At 32.1% G+C, this 24,184-nt stretch overlaps 4 protein-coding genes across 10 annotated transcripts; 1 reads left to right on the forward strand and 3 right to left on the reverse strand.

Moving 5' to 3' along the window:
• Window positions 1-3,668: 3,668 nt before the first annotated feature.
• Window positions 3,669-5,586, reverse strand: LOC25485616 (purple acid phosphatase). The gene is made up of 2 exons (XM_039830042.1): window positions 5,487-5,586; window positions 3,669-5,438 (listed from the first exon to the last, which is right to left on the reverse strand). Exon 2 carries the CDS (start codon window positions 5,345-5,347, stop codon window positions 3,944-3,946), a length of 1,404 nt encoding a protein of 467 aa, XP_039685976.1. The 5' UTR covers window positions 5,348-5,438; window positions 5,487-5,586; the 3' UTR covers window positions 3,669-3,943.
• Window positions 5,587-6,223: 637 nt separating this feature from the next.
• Window positions 6,224-10,418, reverse strand: LOC25485617 (pre-mRNA-splicing factor syf2). 4 transcript variants are annotated; one of them, XM_039830043.1, is made up of 7 exons: window positions 10,104-10,418; window positions 9,173-9,203; window positions 9,020-9,139; window positions 8,628-8,842; window positions 8,300-8,540; window positions 6,805-6,941; window positions 6,224-6,719 (listed from the first exon to the last, which is right to left on the reverse strand). In XM_039830043.1, exons 3-7 carry the CDS (start codon window positions 9,129-9,131, stop codon window positions 6,492-6,494), a joined length of 933 nt encoding a protein of 310 aa, XP_039685977.1. In that variant the 5' UTR covers window positions 9,132-9,139; window positions 9,173-9,203; window positions 10,104-10,418; the 3' UTR covers window positions 6,224-6,491. The 4 variants fall into 4 exon arrangements, with proteins under 4 accessions (XP_039685977.1, XP_013470322.1, XP_013470324.1 ...); XM_013614868.3 differs by having other exon boundaries at window positions 8,628-8,833; window positions 9,020-9,203; XM_013614870.3 differs by having other exon boundaries at window positions 8,628-8,836; window positions 9,020-9,203.
• Window positions 10,419-16,727: 6,309 nt separating this feature from the next.
• LOC25485618 (trihelix transcription factor ASR3) lies at window positions 16,728-17,684 on the forward strand. The gene has a single exon (XM_013614871.2). It carries the CDS (start codon window positions 16,728-16,730, stop codon window positions 17,676-17,678), a length of 951 nt encoding a protein of 316 aa, XP_013470325.1. The 3' UTR covers window positions 17,679-17,684.
• A 1,154-nt stretch (window positions 17,685-18,838) lies between these two features.
• On the reverse strand, window positions 18,839-23,099 carry LOC25485619 (uncharacterized). 4 transcript variants are annotated; one of them, XM_024772271.2, is made up of 5 exons: window positions 22,856-23,099; window positions 22,189-22,374; window positions 21,223-21,366; window positions 20,364-20,575; window positions 18,839-20,148 (listed from the first exon to the last, which is right to left on the reverse strand). In XM_024772271.2, the coding sequence occupies exons 2-5, from the start codon at window positions 22,319-22,321 to the stop codon at window positions 19,345-19,347; spliced, it is 1,293 nt and encodes a 430-aa protein (XP_024628039.1). In that variant the 5' UTR covers window positions 22,322-22,374; window positions 22,856-23,099; the 3' UTR covers window positions 18,839-19,344. The 4 variants fall into 4 exon arrangements, with proteins under 4 accessions (XP_024628039.1, XP_024628048.1, XP_024628046.1 ...); XM_024772278.2 differs by having other exon boundaries at window positions 18,859-20,148; window positions 22,852-23,067; XM_013614873.3 differs by lacking the exon at window positions 22,856-23,099 and adding an exon at window positions 22,767-22,844 and having other exon boundaries at window positions 18,859-20,148.
• Window positions 23,100-24,184: the final 1,085 nt, after the last annotated feature.

Consider the following 24,184-nt stretch of genomic DNA (forward strand, 5'->3'; position numbering starts at 1 on the left):
GCCATGCTAAAAAAAACAAGGTGATATGAAATAAGCCAATTTGGGAGTATACTATGGGCACACATGTAAACTGATCATAAGGTCAGATTTTTTTATGAAAATCTATTCCATTTTTTGACAAGTTTGATGAAAATCTGTTTCATATCCTTCACATTTTACAACCAAATATTATACAAAATAAATTAATTTTTACAACCAAAATAAATAAATTCATATCCTCCACATTGTACAAAATAAATTAATTACAACCAAAATAAAGGGAACAAAAATGAAATTAATCCTAAACTTTCTAACTATACGATGAACATGAAGTGTATTTGGTTCTATTGTGAACGAAATTAATTTTATTCGAACAAATTCAAACATGTTAAAATATTTAATTCATCCACAAAAATGTAAATTCAAGAACTAACTTAAATGTAAATTAAAGTCAAATATATTGTGAAGAAACAAAAAATATTTGATTGTGCAAGAAGACACTTTGATCTCAACAATCAACTCGTTCCTGGCAACAATATGTTATATTCTATCTTACTTTTTTTGCTACAAGAAAAACAATCTTGTTGACAGCATATGACTTGTATATAGTGTGGTTTTTTAAATTTGTGATCTTGATGAGACAACATATGACTTATATATCTCCTTCAAAAAAAAAAATATGACTTATATATAGTTGTTTTTAAATTTTTCTGAACAAATTTTATTTTGTCTATATATATGATCAAATAATTTTTTGAAAATGTAGAAGTGAAGAGAAAGTAGCAGACTTATTGACGAAATTCATTGCAGTTGAAGTGTTGAAGAAGCTAAGAGGCTTAATGGGGATGAGATCAATATCTTTTCCCCTTGCTAAGTGTGTGTTTGGTATGGCGGTGGCGAGAATTGATTTTGAAAGAATGGAGTTTGAAAGAATTGATTTTGGTTAAAAGTGAGTTTGGTGTGAATTGATTTATGTTTGGATACGCTTATTACAAGTGATTTTTATGAGTAGATATTGTTTGGATAGTTTGAATAAAAATTGATTTTGAATGTGTAATGACTAAATTACCCTTTTAACTGTGTTTAAAATTAAATATCTCATTCTTAATTTAGATAATCATTTGAATTTATCTAAAATCATAAATGGATTTTTATTGGTTCACAAATTTATTTTAAAATAATATCAGTTTATGAGAGTCTTTTAAAAAAAAAAAATCATTTAACATATTTTTAAAGAAAAACGTTATTCTCGTTATAAAAAAAACTCGCTTAAGCTAATGGGCTGGGTTATGTAAGAAAATATAACATGCCCAATTAATGCTTCATCTCTAACTTAAATAATGAAATATGGCTGCAACTTAAAACATGAAACAGGGGATACATATAATCAAAATTACATAACTGTACATGACTATGAAAGGGGCAAAACTGGTAAATTAAGTTGGTTTGTTGCAAAATTGATTACATGAAACGCTGAAGTTTGAAATTCCTGCTTCTCTCAAACCCGCGTTTAGTTTAGAAAAGTGAAATACTAGAATTGCTTTTTGTTTTGTCCAAACATCATTGAAAAAGATAAACTCCGTTTGGCAATTCAAAATGGCTTTTGGATGGCAAAAACGCCATACCAAACAGGTACTAAGAGACTTTTACTCCAGTTATTCATGAAGTAAAAAACTAGAGAGAGAAAAAATATCATTCTTTCACCATTAACAATTAGCGTCTTTTGGTGTTAACCCTCCTTTTCTTATGAGCAAGGGGAATTGGAAATTCGGAGTTGACCTATAAGGTTAATAAGGGAGGCTTGAAATTCAGAACTCGAATACCCCTGATCAATTTAGTGTGTGTTTGGTTCTGAGGTGTGTAGAATTGATTCTGACAGAATTGATTCTGAAAGAATTGATTTTGACAGAATTGATTCTGACAGAATTGATTTATGTTTGGATGCAATAATGCAGAATTGATTAAACAGAATGATTGTTGTTTGGATAGTTTTGATCAAAATTACTTTTGAATGTATAATTACCAAAATAGACATAGTTAAATACAAATAAATAGAAATTACTAAATTAAGATAATTAAGTGCAATATAGTCCTAAAATATAAGGTATTACAATACTAACATCATGAAAATAAAAATTACAAATAGATAATAGAATTTAAAGTGCAATAGAGTATTAAAATATTATTACAAAACTAACATAATGTGTATTATAGTACTAAAATATTGATATAATAATTTAAAGTACAATACTAATTATTTTGCCTGTGCTCAATAATTTCATTGCGGATTATGTTTCGAACGCGATCCATCTCTGACGACGAAACTACATTTAAAACTTGTGATTGATCCAAGTTAGATGAGCTATCATCATGATGAATGACTGTGCTTTCATCTTCATAAACATTAAAATCCATATCATTTTCTGCCTTCCTTCGGATAAAGTTGTGTATAGCCATTGTTGCGACAACTATTTGAACTTGAGTCTCAAATTTAAACTTAGGCATTCGACGTAGGATTGCAAATCTGTTCTTCCATACCCCAAAAGTTCTTTCTATTGTGCACCTTAAACTAGAGTGATAATAATTAAATACTTCATTATGATTTGCAAATCTGTTCTTCCATACCCCAAAAGTTCTTTCTATTATGGTTGAATTATGGTTGAGAAAAGTGGACTGTGAAGGGGGAATGGAATTAATAGAATTGAGAGTTAAGACTGCAGAAAATAAATGTTATTCTCTTCACCAACATTTATTTTAATAAGACTGCAGAAAGAAAAAATTCGGTTGGAGAAGGGTTAGAAAAATTAATGAGGGCAGGGATGGAATTAATAGAATTGAGGGTGTAGAATTGATTCTAGGAAAGTAAGAAGCTAGGAATTGTAGCTTCAACTAGAATTGCTTTTGGAGGATAAAAGCTATTTTGAAAAGCCAAACCAAACATGTTAAATATTGCAGAATTGCTTTTGAAATGCTCCAGAATTGATTCTGGCTTTGCAAAAGCCAAACCAAACAGAGGCTTAACCTTAATTGAACTTCATTAACCACATAGTTGAACAGTTAGAATCTGGAAGATATTGATATTTACTTAATAGCTAGGCTTGAGTTTGGACATTTCTTGCCCTGTTTAAGGAATAAGGATGAGTACTAGCAAGCTAAATTAATGCTATTGCAGCATATAAGCTAGAACCCTATAGAGGATAACCCCCCCAGGGTACGTTTTATGCCTTGAAATTTTCCTTTTATATTGTCTTATCTGGTTTTTCAGGCAGCACACTATCTTAAAATTAAGGAATGACCCCGGAACAGATACTCCGGTATCAAGATCTCAAGAGTGATATGACTCCTCAGGAAGAAGAGGATGTCCATTTGAGAATCATACATAAACTTAAGCTTGTCCTTTTTTTGTTCTTTGTTTAAAATTTTCTAAACTCCTATCATTGTATACATTTATTCATGTCAGCATTTATTTACTTTTCTTGTTATCTTATTTCTGCATTGATGTCTTTTTAACTCAATTTTGCTGATGTCCTTGACTTGGGTGCATGATAACATTTTAGATGATTTTCCATGCTTTAGTGTATAGAGGAATGCAATTATGCAGAAATTTTGTATTAATTCATTGAGATAGAACGTTATTTATGCTCGCATTAAGACATGCCTAGTTAGTGTAGATATAAATACAACACTACTAAAAATCAAGGCCAGGAAAAGAGAAATTACAATGATTATGATATGACAATGCAATTGATCTAGCTGAGAAGTCTTGTTAAAGTTTTGTAATATTTATTTTTACACATAAAACAAGATGCTTGCTCCTTTACATCTATTTAACAGTCATACAAAGTAGAACGAAAGGTAATGATAATCATAATTGATTGACCTACAAGCAATTATTACATAATCATGACTTTATTGATTAACATCACATTGAGTATTCTTGTGAAAAGAGCAGTAAATCAATGTATCAATGGAAAACATGAGCGGTGGAATCATCAACTGGATGCCAAAATCTGTTGAAAAACCAATGGGAATCAGCCTCAACCGAATAACCATCTTGATTTCTGTGCCAGCTATAGTGAGCATGTGTTCTGTTCTTTATGTCGAAAATGGCATGTCCAAAGCTAGCCTCTCTGAATGCTGAGTACTCTGGCTGTGGTTCTGTCATGTTGGTTTCCATGCCTCCAAGGTTCCCTCCATCTCCAATGGTTATGTATACAGGAGCTGATTGATCTTTTATAGGAGTGCAAATACCATTCACAACATTATATGCAATATTCGACACACGTTCGGTTCTTTCATAGGCATGCACATGTCCAGCATACACAACATCAACCTTGTACTTAACAAACCATGGCTCATACATTACTCTCATTGTCTCCCCTTCCATATAATGTTGATTGTTGCTATTATACCAAGGTGAATGCATTAGAACAATCAACCAAGGAGTTTCTGTCCTGTTAACTTTAGGTAGCTCTTGTTCAAGCCATTGGTACTGTGGTGTATATTTTCCATATCCTGAATACGAGGCCAAGACAATGATGTGAGCTGAAGCTCTTCTGATAGAATACCAAAAGGGTGAAGTACTTTGTGATGCTTTATAAGGAGTGTGGTATCGGTGCGAATAAGGTTTGAATGGTTTGGTTTCGCCAATTTCTGGGGCAAAATCAATTTCATGGTTTCCTACAGTCCATATCCACGGCTGATAAGCCGTGCTCCTTTCTACAAACCTTCCCCAAGTATCCCACCTAACATTGTCATGATTTGGAAAGTTATCTGAATAAGAGAGATCTCCAACAAACAACACTGTTTGCCCCTTTCTAGGATTCAATTCATAGTGAGAAAGTGTTCTGTTTGAATCAAAGCTCTGACCGAGATCTCCTATGAGACCAAATGTGTATGGCACATCAGGACCAATTTCAGGAGGAGTTATAAACCAAAACTGTCTTGTTGTGTTCCCAAGTCCAACCTCATAATAATATTTAGTGTTGTACTCCAAATTCCTTATAGTAGTGTGATGAATAAAACCAGATGAGTAATTGAAGAATCTATAAGTAACAATTTTCCCTTTAGCTAGCTTCTTTTGTTTGCTGTTGTCAGTACTCCAGTAGCGCACTGCGATCGACCCTGGTTCATCCTCGGTCACCCACGATACGATCACTTCTTTCCCAACAAGATCACCTTGTGTAATATGAACCTGTTGGGGAGCATTATAACCAGAAGGAACAGCAAAAACATCACTATCAAGTGACATATTAACGCCTTTCTGAACATTCCTAACAAAAGCACTGGTTGTGCCTCCATTACACACAGACACTAAATTCAAAACTAAAGCTAGTGGTAATAAAAAACTAGCAATTGAAATACCCATTTGTTTTCTCTCAAACTCACAGACCCTAATGATTGAGAAGTATCTCAACACCACACTTTGTTGCAATTTCGTGCATTTTACTTTACTATTCGGTATACTGATAGTATGAATTATTATTATTAAACTATAGTAAATGGAATTGGCAAATAACGTGGAATATTCAGTTTGGAGTCAACTGTGTTGTTTCCTGTGTAGACAATTCAAAGATGAGATTAAAACAAAAACTTGACTGTTGAAATTTGGACAGCAAAGAAAAGAATAAAGACACTTCTTTTATGACACATGGCACCCCTTTGTTTTCTATGGTGCGTGGGTCTGACTGTTTGGTGGTTTGAAAGTTTTTATGTAATGCCGACATTGGACTTTGCATTTACTACTATGGTCAATTAATCACTTAGTCAAGGTTGAAATAATATTTTACAGCATGTAGACAACATATCTCAAACTGTGTGATCATCACTTGGATACAGATTTGGTGCTGTAACTTTTCACGCAGTTTTATTTTGGGCTGTTGGATGGGTTTGTGTGACAAGACTTATAATTTTGTAATCCAATACAATGGCTTAAATTAAAAACTGTGGGATAATTCAACAGCAGCAAATCCTAGTCCGTGATCACTTGCTCAGTAGGATACGGTTTTCACCGTTGGACATTCCAAATAACATTGATAAAACGTCAAATGATACCAATTTTCTGGAAAAATTCAATCCGTTAAGAAAATATATCTATATATATGAAATGATAAGTGAACGAAATCATATGATTGGTTCAACACGTATAGTTTTATTCAGAAAGATTTTTCCTGTATGTTTTTATTTGAATCGTGTGATTTGATTCAAGTCATTTGCATGTATGTTACTATGAAATGCCTCAAAGTCAACTAAAGACATATGAACGAAAAGAGTGCTACAAAAGAACACATGTCTGAAGCAAGCATTTAGTGTTTGAAGTTAAAAGTACTCCACAAGTTGTACCAAAAAAAAAAAAGGTACTCCACAACGCTCCATATGTGCATAGCAAAATATATTAGCCTATAATGTTACATCTGATAAAAAAAAACTCCAGAGAATGCAATCCACCATTTAAACTTTCCAGCATCAGAATAACAACAAGAATACAACGCACCACAGCAAAAGCAAGTGCCTCAATCGGGCAATGCAGTTCCTCGCTCGAGATTATTTTTAATCTCCAATGTGTATTTACCAAAGGCCCGTTCAATCTTCTTGTTGAAATGCTCATTGCGGTCATTAATCGAGTCGACATCTTTCTCTTCACGAAATGTTCTTCTCCTGCTAAATGCCCTGCGTTTCTCATCCCTATCCTTAAGTTCTTGTACCATCCTGTCAATCTTATCCTCTGAGGTTTTTGGTGCCTACAATGAAGGAAAGACAATTCCTCATACAGTAACCCATTGATGTGCAGAAGTACAAAAGATAATTGATGTTTTGACAGTATACCTTTCCATACTGGAGACTTGAAGCATCACGGTAGAATTCTGGATCAGCTTCTTTCATTCTATTGTATTCTTCTACATCGACCTCAATGTTCTTGGTCCGCTTTTTGTATGCATTGTACAATGTCCTTTGATTAAAAACTGGTAAAAGAAATAGTTACATCATTATCAGTTCGATAAGAACTTAGAAAGGAAGGGACAAAGCTCTAATATAAGATAAAACTCTCTTAGATTTCAAAGAACAAAATGAAATGCTTCTGTGATCTAGACCAAATATTTCATGGTGTTATTCTTCCTATAAACACTTCTTCATCAACAGAACATTTGTGCAATGCTCCAAATATTCATGCAAACACATATAGGAATCTCACCTAATCATAAGGTATTGTAATCTTCGGTTAATAAATTTTAGGGTAATTTACACTAACCTACCCTGAGGTTTATGTTAATATATCTCACCTCCCCTCTATTCGTTCACTTAACAACAACACCCCTTGCTGTTAAACTCACATCTGCATCTACTTTTTGTTAAAAGGAAGTAAATGATTTCTTTTCAATTAAAAATAAAATAAGATACAGGTAAAAGCTTTTTATTTACATGTCTTTTCTTTCAACATTGATACACTGCTACAACAAAAAAAAAACATATATTTATATTATTAGCCCAGAAAATCATAGACACGTGGAAGAGGCCACAACAAGTCCAGGGATCACAATTTACATTTCGTTGCATTTTTTTTATGTCTCGAAAAAATTGATTTATTCTTGGGTTTACCAGTATGTGTTTTATTGGATCTAAAGTTTCTCGCAATTAGATGGATAATTCTATAAACAATCATGGGGCTACACTTGATCTGTTTATGGGAAAAATAACCCACAAATAATTGGAGTAAATTATTGCAAAAATGTGTGGATTCCTTGCTGATAAACTGGAACACTGAGGTGTAAACCCTTGATTTTGTTTCAACTTCATCTCACTGAAACTGTGTTTTCTAGAAATTGATTGAGGGCTTCTCTATATTACCATTTTCAATCAATTCTACAAATTTTGTTTTAATCTGTCACATGCAGAGCAAGATAGTCCAGAAATGTTTTGAGCTTTAACAGAACAATCACGGTGTTAAGATGTAAGGGGTGTATCTATCTATTTTAAGATAAATTAGGAGAGGTTAGTGTTGAATTTAAAACTAGAGAGGGTGCTTGTCATTTAAAGGTACCTCGGGGGAGGTCAGTGTAATTTCCCCTAAATTTTAATATGACACTATGATGTTGTTTGATTCATGTACTCGAGCTCACAAAATCTGGTTATTGTGCAAGCTTACAAACTCTACAGGTGTCTGAAAATCTCTATATTTTTTGTGAACCACGTTGAAGTTGACACAGAAATAACGAAAGTACAATTATATTGTATATCTCTGTATATACGTGTAAACAAGAACAGATATAATCAAACCAGCCATAAAAATAACATTTCTTGGAAAAATATAGAGAAAACATACCATCCCAGCCGAATGGAGCAGGATCCTTCTCCCATTTCTTGTATTTCTCTTCTGCAGCCTCTTGTGTGTCAAGCATATATGCCTTTGTCATATCCAGTCCATTTGCATCAAGAAGCTTTCCAATCTTTTTCTTCCTATCGTCAAGCCACTTCTGCTTAGAAACACCCCTAGACTCTGTTGGAGCCTCCATCCTCTTTTTTTCATTTGCCATTTCAATTTGATTACGTTTTTTTGCTTCTTGCTGACAGGGAAACAAAGCAAGGATCTAAGTCAGTTCCAATAAATAATAAATTAATTAATAAACATGATAATATCCATCATTTAGTACCATTTTGGCTCTCAACTCCATCCACTTTTTCTGTCTGGCAGAGAGTTTTGGGAAAGAGCCATCCTCGTTGTTCTCTGGAGCAGGCTGATCAGGTTCACTATCAGAATTTTCATCAGGCTTTGGTCCATCATCATGCATCCCCTCATCAGGAGACAACTCATCTGGGATGGCTTGCTCATGGTGACTGCTGCCGCTAGCTTGTGAAACTTCTGATAAGAAAACATGCAAGTAGAGAAACTCATATGGATAAAACAACAACAACAACCAAGCAGCCTCATCCAAATAAATGGATCAAATTATGTGGTAATGTTAAGTCATAAACCATATTTCTATCTAACATTCATGGCATCTAATATATTGTATATGCAATTGAAAAGAAAAAAGAAACTAACCAGATTGAGTGAGTTTGGCTTGAGCGATGACTCTAAAGCAGTAATCAGTACATTCGTGAAAAGGATTACTGGCGTTCCGGCAATCAGGATGCACATCACGGTCGTCAGACATGTTGAGAAATCTGAATAATCTCTCTTAATATAAGAAGAGAAGATGTTGTGGAAATCCTATTAATGCCCCAGCCTGGTTAATTGACAAATCACCAAAGTAAGGGTAAAATCTGTCTTTAACTTACTTTATTCAACCAAATTACCACAAATAAAATCTGTCTTTAACTACAAATAACTAATAGTTTAGTTCATTTGCTCTTCATAAAGTCATTTCCATTTGATGCCAACTAAATAAATCCGATTTTGGTTGACACGGAAAACGAAAAAAGTTTTCTTTTGTACAAAAAAGATATAATCTAATGTCAGATCTACAATCAATTGGAGGCAAATTTTCAATTTCAAATTTCAAATACTCTTATATTGTCATTCACTACTCTTTCATAATTTAATACTCTCTCATTCTCTCAACTGTCTCTCCTCTCTCATTCTCTCTTTGACAACAAGAAGAACACGGCAGGTATAAGAATTCATTTTCCTAATATCATTAATTATTTCATTTGTTGTTGACCTTCATATCATGTATATTTAACAAAAACAGTCCTAACACAATTTTAAAATTATATCAACAACAAAAAAGCAAATATACAAAATATATTCATTAGTTATACAAAAAGCAAATAAGAGAAAGAAATGAATATTATTTGAGCCATATTACAAGAAAATCTAAGTGAAATTTTTGTTAAATCATAACAAGTAATAACAGAAAGTGAATATTGAAAGTGAAAAAAAAAAAAAAAAAAAATTCTTTTGATTTGCAAATAAAAATTTTATTCATCTGTAAAAAAAAAAAAATCTGTTCTATCAAAGATTCATTGAAAAAAACAGACTTTTTTATCAGTAGCATCGGAACTAAAAAAGATTCATCTACAAAAAAAAATTTACATCTCTAGAAATAAAACAAAATCACATCCAATTTCATATTTGTATTGTTGTTGTTGCATGTAATGGAAACAAAATATGTAAAGAACTTGACCTTGATGAAGACAACAGCCCAGGTTTAAGTGTTTGTGTAAAAATTCTGACCCAGATCGGGATGAAAACACGTAAGCTCTTTCCCGGCGTGGTGGTCACCGGCGAAGATTGTCCGTTCCTGATATTTTTAAATGGGTTTTGTAGAGAAGATGGAGGGGACTCTTTTTATGGTGATGGATTTTCAAAAATGAAGATGGTGGATCAATGTAACGACCGCCGGAGACACACTGAAGGAGGGAGGAGGCGGCGGCTAGGGTAATGAGAGAGTTTTCCAGATTTCTTTGGTGAAGAGAGAGAAAATTAACTTTGAAATAAATATGGTGTGTGTGGAATAAAGTTAAATGACAAAAAATAAAATAAAAAGAAAATTATAAAAAATACTCTAGGTTTGTACGAGATAGAAAGGGGTAAAGGGGTATCGACTTTTTTTATTGCAAAATTAGTGTAACATAATAAAAATAAAAATAAATAAATTCTTTAAAAAATATATAAAAAATAATAATAATTTCTTTATCAAATAATAAAAAATAGTAGTAGTTTATTTAACCTCTAAAAATATTATTTAATAAATATTATTTTACACACATATATATATATATATATATATATATATATCTAACGACGTGTTTTTTTACAATATCTAAAGACGTGTTGTTACATTAATTAATTAATATTAAAATTTAATTTTTTTTTTATATTCATAAAAACATAAGGTACATATATTTCATTATTACATAAAAATAACGGTAAAACATTGATCGTTTGATACGTACAACATATCAAAGAGAGTAGTAGAAAAAGACTGATGTGTATAGATTTGAAGTGAGGCAGTAACAAACGATATATAAATAGTTTAAGAGACAAGTTTTAAAAAAGATTGACAAAATATATCATACAAGGGTCAACTCATCACTTCAGAATTTTAAAATAATTGTTGTAAACGAGACAAGTTGTCACTTCGCAAAAAATTTTAAAAATTATTATAAAGACATGCTGATATAAATTTTAAAATAAGTATTGAACATATTTTGGTAGTGGTCGGAGTACAAATTCAAAATAATTATAACACAAAGAGACAAGTTTTAGCCGATATGAATTTTAAGATAATTATTAACCATGTGACATATCATTGACTAAGCTAACCTTTATTTACACGACAAGTTGTCCTGTATAAAAATTATTCCTGTTAAAACGTTTAAACTATTTATAACATCATCACCTCAATTCAATTCTACAACGATATTGCACACTTATCAACTTAAATGCACAAGATAAACAGAGATTGAATAAAATTTCGTAAATAACTTAAATGTATCGGATAAGTGGTCATTGACTAAAATTTCAAAAGTAACATAAATGCACGAGATAAGTTGTCGCTAACTAAACAAACTATGATAACCGATATTTATAAAAAATTGGTCATGCTAAAATGTTCCTGTTGTTTATAATGTCACCTCACTTCGATTCTATAATGATATTGACCCCTCGTAAACTAAAATGCACGGGATAAATGAACATTGACTAAACTTTGAGAAAAATAAAATAAAATACACGGGATAAATTATCAATGACTAAACTAACATTGATTTACACAATAAGTTGTCCTTTGTAAAAACTGTTCCTGCTAAAACATTTAAACTATTTATAACATCATCACCTCAATTCAATTCTACAACGATATTGAACACTTATCAACTAAAATGCTCAAGATAAACAGAGATTGAATAAAATTTCGTAGATAACTGAAATGCATCGGATAAGTGGTCATTGTCTAAAATTTCAAAAGTAACATAAATGCACGAGACAAGTTGTCGCTAACTAAACTAACTTTGATAAACGATATTTATAAAAAATTGGTTTTGCTAAAATGTTTCATGTCACCTCAGTTCAATTCTATAATGATATTGAACCCTCATAAATTAAAATCCACGGGATAAATGAACATTTACTAATCTTTCAGAAAAATAAAATAAAATACACAAGATATATTATCATTGACTAAACTAACTTTGATTTACACAACAGGTTGTCCTTTATAAAAATTGTTCATGCTAAAACATTTAAACTATTTATAATATCATCACCCCAATTCAATTATAAAATGATGTTAAACTATTTATAATATTGCATGACAAGTTGTAATTTATTTATTTTTTTGAGCAAAAGTTGTAATATTATAATAAACTGTTGCATATTATTTTTAATATCTATAAAGACTTAAAATGTACGCACAATATCTCATTTTCCATTATATTCAAATATTATAACACTGTTTACGTTTCAAGTTTAACAAATTTAAATAAACTTATGTTATGTAAAAATTGTATTATATTTTAATGTGCAAAATCATATTCTGCAAAATGTAACAATCATTATAGAGAAATAACTGCCCATCATATGTAAAGAAGTTATATTAACATTTTCAAAACCTAAAAAAAAATATTACATCAAATTTTTAAATAACAATATATAACAACCATTAAAAAGAAAATCAGACTCTTTTAAACAACAAACGGTTACTGTACCCGTGCGTCAGCACGGATATGTTACTGTACTCGTGCGTCAGCACGGGTATGTTACTAATAATAATAACAAAACCCTAATTTATAATTTGAAAAAATTGAAAAGATATAACGCAATACATAGATTGGAGCTGATAGATATGAATTAACGAACCTGTGTGTAGTTGTAGTAGCACCGATTTCTCAGAAGCCGATGGGGGGAATTGGGAATTCGATTCGGCTTTGCGTATACAAAATCGATTTCTATGTCGCTCGCTCTCTCAAGATATTTAATCCCTAACCTCTTTTTAAATATAACAAATGCAATGCATACAGTTCTTCTAAAAGTTATTTCCTTATGTGCGAATTTTTCTAGTCACACCCCTAAAATATCTTGTTACACCCAAAACTTCATTAATATTTCATTATAATATCAAAATAGCCCTAACTTCACACACCCTTGTATTGTCATCCTTCCATTTTTTTTTTATCTAAAGTTAAATCATCAAATTGATGATTTAAAAAATTATACAAAAGGTATAATTTAAGATTTTAAGTAACAATTTGATGGTTTAAAAAATTATGTAAAATGCAAAAAGTTTTCTTTAGGACATTGTTTAAACAATTAAATGTGTTAACTTTTGCATATAAATATATGTTTTATTATATTTACTAACGTTCAGTCGTCAACAGTGTTCTTTTGTCCGCTTTTTCTACTACAATTGAAGTATTTATATACTTTTTTTTACCGTAAAAGAAAACTCTATTTTTTTAATTTTTGGTAATAACAACAACAAAAACATGAATTTTCATCATTTAGGAAAATAATTAACAAAAGATAAATTTTGTTTGACAGGCCGCCCTATCACTTGCTTGTCCGCCAAAGGGAAAGGCAAAGTGAGAATTTGAATTTGGTCTGCCCCACCTCGTCCTGGTTTAGCCAAGACAGATCTAAACGTAGTAAATAAGTCCGTTTTGCCTTCACTTGTTAGCATTGTTAGATAAAATTTGCTTTTTTAACAACAAAAGCTTTCTAAAAACACATTGAAATGACGAAATTATCTCTAACGGTAGTTAACTATCGTTGGGAAAAACTGACAGCAGTTAACTACTGTTGCGACCTATAATTAAACCAACCCATAAACTTCATTTTCTGGTTATAGTAAGTGAAACAAAACTCATCCAATTTTTCACCAAAATCACCTAAACCTTTATTTGCATGAAAATCATTAATATGGTTTAGAGATTAATTTAAATCATCATTAATATAAGTATAATTATGATAAAATTTATGCTTTTTCAATCCCTTTTTTGCTATTTATTGTTAATTGTATTATTTTTTTAATTACTCATTATAATTGTTATTGTTTGCTCGTATTCGTCTATCTGCTATTTTTATTACGTTGATGTTTATAACTTACAAACAATAATTTTTATGAAGTTTTGATTAATTTTTTTTGTTTTGATTAAAAGTATAAGTATAGATATTTAACACTTTTTATTATATCAAATTATACTTATATATTTTTTTTTAAAGAGACCAACGATATACCAACAATATAACATTCTTATAGTCAAATTTGGTTAAAGGTATAATTGAAAGTGTAAAAGTTAGTCCAAAATCATATACTCCTTTTATAAAGATATTATAGATTAAATGACAGACATTTACAACCATCACTACTGAATCTTTCAAACAAACAAAAAAACATCACTACTGAAATTATTTGAACTTCGTCTCTTAAAAAAAAAATAACTCTCCATTTTACACACCTATACAATCCGAATAAATTAAGACACTCGGGGGAAGTGTGAGGTGGGAAAAGAAAAAGTCTAAAAAGATAAGGGTGCTCAAATACATTAATCATATCTTACTTATATCTAATCTTTGTTAACATTGCTGATAACTTTGCAAACCCTAAACCTAAATGGTTTTGGCTCCAAACATTCTTGACTGTTGATCAAATCTTTATGATGGTTTGCATTGTAAATAACAAACCCTTTACTCTTCCATCAGTTTTCCAATAAGGTATCATACGAGTGTTTTATGGGAATAAGGTATACTCATTATTGCTAGCATTTTCCAACACTTTATTTTCTCTTTTGGCTTCTTTGAAACTCATCTTCCTCCAATTCCCATATTGACTCCACACTTTTCGATACCACCTCTTTCTCCTCCATTTTTACCCTTCTCTTCTCTCTTCTTTCATCATGGCAGTAAACCATGATCATGAGCAGAAGCCAAGAAATCAGAAACACGATGTGGTGTCAACTGTGTCATCTCATGTTGTTGTTCCCATACCTACTCTTTATTCTATCATCAGTAACTTCCTTCCGTGGATTTAATTGGTCTGATGTGCAAGCATTAGATGCAAAGGATAAGCCCGCTGCTGATATTAATGTTTCTGGAGAATGCAAATTTAACGTTTTTCCTTTATTTTCAGTTATAAATTTTGGTTAATTCTTTTGTTTTGCTAGATGCACATTTTTGCTTTACTTTTCTGCTTAAGTTTTTCCATTGTATAGTTTTGGAAGATCCTCAAATGCACAAATTTGCTTTCTTATTCACAACTAAGTTTATGAACATTCCACGTGGATTTTGATATCAGCACCGTATGTATATTTTAAACATTCAAAATTATATCTTTATAAAATGGAACGCTATTCTTTATTGATATGAATACTAGATTTTTATACATTCTGTTTTGATATGATGTACAATTTTGAAAATATACTATTATGCATAATGGCATTTGTAAACTTTGCTCTCAAAAAGATGAAATCATAGATTGTCCTAGATGTGGCTAAATATTTTGAATGGTCTGCTCCCATGAGGTTCGAGTAGTTCAGGCTTCGATGATTCAAGATTTTTTGGGTGCGCTTCTTTGGTTCTTCGGGTACCTCTCTGTAGTTTGCCGGGAGGTTGCTTTATGCAGGACACATGCAGATTTTTTTAAATATGTGGCAGTTCCAGATGACAGTGTGTGTTTTAGTTTTTAAAGGTCATTTTTTCGGTTATGATTGAATTCCCTGTTGTGGTTTTTTTCTGTGCAGCTGATATGTTTCCTGTTGATGCTCGAGTCAGTGGTTCTGTTGTAATTTGTTATGGGATGGAGCTGATTCTCTAATTTTGGTGGTTGAGAATATTATACATTTTTTTGTCAAATAGTTATGTAAAGTACATGTTACTTTTAATTATATCCAGTAAAATGTTAGCAGTAGAATTTGTCCACAAAAAAAAAGTATAGCAGTAGAATATTTTTTGAAATTTGTTTACTTTTTTTTCCGTCTAATTTCAAGCCAAGAATAACTAATTCCTAATACATTAAACTATGGAGCCTATTTCATTAAGAAAATTTAAACTCATGAATTCTATTTATTTACATTGAAGTTAATGAGATGTAGTGGATCAAACTGTCAAGTCTTTAGAATTATCATCAACCTATTGTTGCCAACTATCATGCGTGTACCTTCCCATTACCAATGTAGTAAATGCTGGCAAGAATTTAAATTAGCATAATATACATTTGTATATACTACATTTCAAATATATATATAAAAAAAAAAAATCAAACAAAGTTGATGTATACATTAAATTTTGTTTAGTTTTTCTTCTTCTTATACTCAAGTCCGGAGGGTTAATTAACACCATGCATAAGTTGTAGAGAGTTAACACCATGCACATTTGAAGATAGTTGATAGAAAGTTAACAAAATGTCCTACAAAAGTATATGTTAAGATATCAAAAGTAACCCCTCAACAAAAAATATCAAAAGTAAAATCGACAAGTGGTAGAAAGTTAGCACTCTACACATTTTAAAATAGATATGTTTTCTTTTATATGTAATGGATCATATTGCAATATATTAGCTTCTCTATTGTTTATTATCCGAGGAGTAGCATAGCATAGCACGGTAAGTTCTAGTATACTCAATAATCCCATAACCTTAGCAACGTGGGCTCAACACAAAGACCCTTTCTCCATCTCTTTATAAACAACCTCCTTCATAAAATCATAAACGATGTGGTTTAAGCCCTAACCCTTTTTTTCTTACGGAGGCACACGGTCACAAACGCCCCTTCTCATGCGCGTTACCTTACATTCAAAACCCTAATTCTCCTTTATGGATTTGGACGAACCCTCGTTACCTTCTAACCCTAATATCAATGACGGAATCGGTAATGAAACACCGCCGTCATCCGCCGTGAATGATGGCGAAGACGTGAAACCAGCGGGAAGGTTACAACGGTGGACGAGGCAGGAGATTCTGGTGCTAGTACATGGAAAGAACGATGCTGAAAGCCGGTTGAAACCGGGTCGAAACGGTTCGTTGTTTGGTTCGTTTGAGAAGAAGTGGACGTTGGTCTCTTCGTACTGTGAGAAGCATGGTGTGAACCGGACACCGATTCAGTGTAAGAAGCGATGGGGCAATCTCACCGCAGATTATAAGAAGATTAAGGAGTGGGAGTCTCAGGTGAGTGATGAAACTGAGTCGTTTTGGTTGATGAACGTTGAGTTGAGGAGAGAGAGGAAATTGCCTGGTTGTTTTGATATAGAGGTTTACAATATTCTTGATTCGGCGGTGGCTGCAAATGCTGTTCCCGTGGCTGTGGCCGCACCGGTTTCAGAGGTGGTTGGTGATGAGGAGGTTTATATTTATGATAGTAACAGGAAAGTGAGTGGTGAAGATGAGTTGTTTTCTGATTTGGAGAAGGATGATAATGTTCTTTCACCTGTTCCAATATCAGTATCAGTATCAGAGAAGCAGTTTATTCCACTCCTCAGTGGCTTACAAGGAGAAGGCAATGCCATCAATGAGAAACAACCAGGTGAACGAAAGAGGAAGCGGGGGGTTGCAACTGAAGGCAATATTGAAGAGGAAGAGGAGGAAAGTGTGCAAAGTGAATTAATTAAAGTGTTAGAGAAAAATGGCAAGATGCTATGTGAACAGCTAGAGGCTCGGAACAAGAGTTTACAGTTGGATCGCCAGCAACAGAATCAAACTGCAACTAAAATGGTTGCTGTGCTTGATAAGCTTGCAAATGCTCTTGGGAGAATTGCTGATAAATTGTAAGGTTGGATCGTAGGTTTAGAGTTAGTTAACATTTCGAGTCAACAATAGTGGGTCCCTTCATTATTTTTCACTCACATTTTGCCCTTTTTTTTTTTTTTTTAGTGTTATTTTGATTATTATACTATGTCACCATTAAACATTTCTCCCATTATATGTTTGTTTTATTAGTTGTTCAGGATCATGATGGTAAGGTCACTAAAGTGTTCCTTTTAGGCCTATTAATAAAAGACTTATTTTTCATTAAATTTTATAAATAAAAGATCATATATGCAGATAAAAAAGATTTCATATATCAAAATTCGTTTTAAGTCTAACTTAATTTTTAAGGTTATTGAACAGGTCTTGTATTTGTTTATAAATAATTTTTTGGAATATATCACAATCAAATAAAATTTAACTTATATTGCTTCTATTGTTGTGAAATTATTCCTATGATAATGGAATTTAGTTGATTTATATAAAAGATGAAAATGTAACTCCGTCTATAGCCAAAAATGTATCCCTTTATATATGAATATATAGATTACTAACGTAAAGATGAACGCTAACGCCGTCTATTCGTCTTCTCTATTGTATTTTGCACTATTCGCCGTCAAGTAGCCTCATTTAAGGTGAATAAGTGAAGAATCTCGGGTTTGAAATCTGACCCTTACATATATTATAAAATGTCCATTAATTGAGTTATGTCCATTTTTTATAACTTAAAACATAACTTATGTCACATAGGTCCATGGATATTATGTTTAAGATGATTGGTTTTGTCGTCCAGAAAAACGTTAGCGACACAGTTGATGTATGTTTGTAACCTGGTATATTTAATATGATTTTAGTACATGTAATTATAACTCTTTTTTGTCTTTGCAAGTTCTTTTTAAGGTTTAGTTTCTGCAATTTTAAAAATCGTCGCTTTTAATCCATAAGTCAATTTTTTAAGCCACATGGCATGATTATATTGGGCCACATTCGATATTATAGACTAAAAGCAACAATTTTTTAATTTACATGAACCAAACCGAAACAAAAAAGTTGCGGGACTAAAACAAAAAACATTGCAGGACTAAAAGCATTTTTATTTTTTTTGAAAGAAAGACTAAAAACATATTTAAACTCTTTGGTTTAACATAAGGTGTTTATTTTCATCCCTCTCCCCCTCAGCATCCAATAATAATAATAATAATAATTAAATAAACGCCAAAAGGTCATAATATAAGCCAGCAGTACAGCCAAAAAGTGCTAAATTTAAGGGCAAATAACCCACAAGAGATTAAACAGAGTGCCCTGTATGCAGAAAATAACTAGCAAATTGCAACTCTAATTCAATTGTACTGCAATTGGTGCATTGATCTTTGCAGCCTTCATGTTTTTTATCATCACAAAGCTGCTCCAAAATTGGCTTGGTTCCAAGATGTAGAAACTAAATTTTCTATAATGACAGCAAGGCCTTCAATCAACCCAAAGCTGTTTGGGATAATTAACTTAAAATAAAAAATTGAAGTGAAGCATTGAGGGTGCATGTGTTTAAGGTGTGTTATGTAATCATAGCATTACCTAGCTTGAAAATACAGCATAGTTCCCATGATTTTATTGATTCAGTTGCATTGCATATTCTACTTGTTATGTATTGCCACAATACTAATACCATTCCCTAAGCAGTTTACATTATTAATTAAAGTAGTTCATCTAGCAATGATCTGCTATCCAAATTATCAACCTTGGATTTGATAGATAACCTGTTCTTCTCCAAATCAGATGACTTCATCTCAAGCTCGCCGAGGCGCTCTCTAATCCCTTCAATTTTTGTTTTAATATCAGTTACCTCCCGTTCTTTCTGAGTCAAAATTTCCACTTTTGATTCTAGTTCTTTCCTCAGTGATTCCATTTCACTGTCAGAGTTAGCCTTTGCCGCCTCCACGGACCGGTGCTCATCAATGAGTTTGATGTATTCAGCAATTTCATTGACAACGGTACGCAACCATGTCACATGAAGTTGAGCAGACTCAACATCGTTAAGAATAGCCAACAATTCCTTAACTTTGGACTTTGTTAAGTCCATTATTGAGGTTGATTGCAACTCTTGGATCACAAAGCACACACACTCGATGTAATACGACCGCATCACAACCGATTCCAAATGGCAGCTTTCTCCTATATCACCATACTTGTCAAAGATGGATTGCAGGATGGGAGCAAAGCTTTCCTTCACATGGTATTTTCCAACAGGAACACGCGTCTCAGAAACCACAGACTCACTCCCCTCTTCATCATCACTGTCCTCATTATCATGGAGAACATCAGAATAACAGAAGTGCTTGGATCCACCAGCTGATGTAGTTAGACCTTCTCCAATGTCATCAAAACAGGTTACTGGAACAACTTTGTTTGAAGAGTTTTTGTCGCCTGCTTGATTTGTCTGTATCTGGCCGGCAAGATTCTCAGAACCATCCTTTGGTTGGACTTTGTCATTGACAGGCTGCCAAAGATACAATGGCAAGAGACAAGTTAACTATATGCTATTGAGAAGGTTTGTTATATACCAGATAACTAACCTGGCTCTGACACCATCTTTGTTAAATATATCATTTATTGATACACAAGTCCATGTAAAAATGAAGATAACAAGGTAACTAACTATATCTCTAATAGAAATTTCTGAAGAGGGTGTGAGAAAAGAGAGGTTGATATTACCTTGACATCTAGAGTATGTAGTTCACCAGAAGCTGGTACTATCTCATTGCTTTTCGGTTCCAACTTTTTCTTGTCATAATATTTTGATATTGGCGATGCCGCATCAGCGAGATAAATGGCGCCAATTTTGGAGGCCGGAACACTGTCAAGAACTGGGAGTTCAGGTCTAGAACCTAGCTTCTTTTTCCTGTCGAAGGTTAATGGAATGACACCTACAATTTAAGAAGATTGTAGTCAGATACACATTCATGAATGAACACTCTTTGAGATGAATATTTGATTCCTAACTTCAACAAAAAATAACCTTTATAAGTTTACAGTGATTAAGGAGAAGTTAGATCAGGGAGTTTTAATTTCAAATAAAGTTGAGGTGTGGAATTTGATTTGAAAATGTTTGGGAACTCATTGTCTAGAGGAATCTAAGTTATTGCCAAATCAACTGACTTTTTTTCTAAGAGCTATGGCTCCAAATATTTGTAAGTTGACAAACTCATTTACTAGTATGGGGATAATAAAATATGTTGTCAAAGGTTAATTTGCTATCATTGAATGATTAAACAAAATCATAATGTCACAGCAGTTTATATCATTTGTACAAAAGTTGCTGAAAACTGTATTATATCAAATGAGACCACAGTTTATCTTTAGTCTCCAAATCAATCTGTTTCTAGACTCAATTCAAGATAAATTACACACCACTTTCATCTTAATTAGAAGACAAAGTTAACGTGACATATAAATTGGAAGAAGCGCACTGACAAGAAGACACACACTGTATATAAAAACGAGAAAATTGTCACTGAGTTGCACATCAATGAATTTGATATCCATAAATTGCAGATAAAAAATGAAGGGAAACCTGAATCAGCTCCAGACATTCTTTTCTGGCAATTTACATCACACGCATGGTAAGGATTAGATGCTTTAGGACATCCTGAGTGCATGTGTTTTTCTTCATTCATCTTTTTGCCTATCTCACTTTCTATAACACCTTTGCGAAAAGCTTTGGAAAAAAGGACAGATTTTATAAGTGTTGAATGATTTATAGCTAGGCAATTATTTCAAATCAGTCAGGCCAAAGGATAAATTATCAGCTCTGTCAAAATAACCTATAGATATATATGAACAAGTCAAAACAGAAGCATACATGGAGAAAGGAAAAGAGACACAAACAGAACAGCAACATATATCAGTAAGCAGTTACAGTGGATACAACTATAGAAGTGACTTTTTTTAGGCACAAAAACAGGATGTCACAAGCCAAATACTCATTTGTAAACTGAAGTTCTGAGAGATTAAAAATTCATGATAGGACCAACAATGCAGAAATAGTGTTTTACTTCATATAACTAAAATATATTTCCCGTTTGGATAAAAAATACTCTATCCGTTGCCAATTATAAGCAAATTTGATTTTTTAGGTTCATTCAATTAATGATGTATTTGGTTCATATTATGGACTATATACATCATTAATTGAATGAACCTAAAAAGATAAATTTGCTTATAATTGGCAACAGAGGAAGTAATAATTAAGCCCATATAGTATAAGCGTTTATCATATAGGCGCTTATGTATAAGCTATTTCTGTAACAAAAGATAAAACAAAATCAAACTACTTTCATATAAGCTATAGGCTATCCTGATAGCTTATGAAAATAAGCTGAAAACCATTTATTAAACATGTCATAAGTTGTTTTCATAATCTCATCTATGTCAAACAGTTTTATAAGTTCTTATATCAATAGATAAACTCAAATAAGCCAATTCAAAGAGGCCAAGGTATATAAAAAAGAGTATACAGAAAACAGGAAGAAGAACTAACCAGATCCCTTTTTATTCTTAGGTGGCTTGGAAACGGATTCCTTGATCTTGTGGAGGCAATTTTGAGTGCATTCATGATAGGGATTAGAAGCATATACACAGTCTGGAATAACTCTTGGATTCTTCTGAGCCATCTCTATGCAAGTGTCACCCTCTTCACCTTTGATACAAACCAACCTAAGGGTAACTGTTACATCCAAGCCAATAAACAAAAAACTCAAATCAAACAACAATTACACATATATCATATCATCACTATACACAAGAAAAAGGGTAAGACATAAATTCCCACCCAAATCTGAAAAAGACAAGCAAAAGATAAATAAAAAATAAAATTTTCAATTCATCTTTTATACAATCGATATTCAATGCATGAGAACAAAAAGAAAATAAAAAAAAAAAATAGCAGAGTCCAATCACCTGAATCATCACACCATTGGACTCCATCAACTCATAAAAAAAAAATTTATTTGAATGCATATTTCTTATCGAAAAACAGTTTAAAAAAATTGAAGAAACACAAGAAAAATAAAACAGCATTTACAGGTGATATTAAAAAGAAATAAAAGAAAGACATACAGCAAATAGAGCAACCCATGAAATTAGAAAGAAGAAACAAAGAATGAAGAATGAAAAAAAGAAAGATAGAAAAGCAGGTACGTACGTACCTAGAAGAGGCAGGAAGTCAAAGACGATGGTGATGAGGAAGTTAGTAGGTGCCACCAATTTTCCAAATGAAACAGTAACAGGTTTGTTGAGATATGTGTTTGGTGTTAATAATACTAATGAATGAATGAGAATTAAGAAGGAAGCGTTTGTTTGTTTTTGACCATGTGCTTTTGTTCGTTCGTTATGGCAATATGTGAGATCTTTTTGACCAATTGAACATATTTTTTTTTTTTTAGAAGAAGAACAAGAATATTATACAATACTCTCTCTTTCTTCCATATGGAAATTAATTGAAGCAGGACGAAAGTACGTCACAGTTCACATCTTTTGAATGCATCTTTGAAAAACAAAACAAAGACAATTTTGTCAAATTTCTAGAAACTGCCAACTATACACTAAATTCAATTGCCGCTTTTATACGAATCTTGCCATTAACTCTAAATCCTTTGTCCCCCGTATATTGGGATAATCCTAAGCTATCCTATCGTAGGCGTAGCCCTTTAAATCTTCAAATCTAAACCAATTTGTAGTAATAAAATTGTCACAAGTAAAATGACTAAATAGAAAATTATCCCTTGAAATTGTAAGTTTCATCAATTACTCTCTTGAAATTAACAAAACTTCAATTGCTCCCATGAAATTTCATAAAGTTAATCAATTTAACCCCTCTGTCAAATTTTTCTGTTAGTGAACATGACGTTTTGTAAATACCCCCTGAAGTTTTGCACTTATGTGCAAAATGCCCCAAACTTAAAAATTTATATTATTTTTTCTTAAAGACAAACAATTAACGATTAAATATTAAAGCTAACTATTAATTTTAGAGTTTGAAAAAACTAGATGCATATATACATCGAAATAGGGAAAATGTGTATTTTAAAGTGACAATAATGGTTATTTCTAATAGACAAATTATTATTTTTAGAGATTTATAGACAAATTAATAATCAGTTTTAAATTTATATTTTCTCCTTCACCATCTTAGTCTTTTAACTCCTCCAACTCTTTCAACAATTTGCTCAAACTATTTAAACTACACAAACCTCAATATTTTCATATGATTTGTTCTTGTTTACACACTTTATAGAAAACTTCATTCTAATTTCTTGTTTGTGCTTCAGGCAGGGACAATCACTCATCGTATACAATCTAGCTCACACCACAATACTATCCGACCGAGATATCATATATAGCATATTATCATATATAGCATATTAAGTAATATTCATGTAAAAAGACACAAATCATCAGCAAATGAAATATGTGATCGGTATGTATAGAGGAATACTTATTGAGAAATGTCAAACACTTACACATATATTTCTTTA

This window comes from Medicago truncatula, chromosome 1 (genome assembly GCF_003473485.1).
Source record: "Medicago truncatula cultivar Jemalong A17 chromosome 1, MtrunA17r5.0-ANR, whole genome shotgun sequence".
NCBI lineage: Eukaryota > Viridiplantae > Streptophyta > Magnoliopsida > Fabales > Fabaceae > Medicago > Medicago truncatula.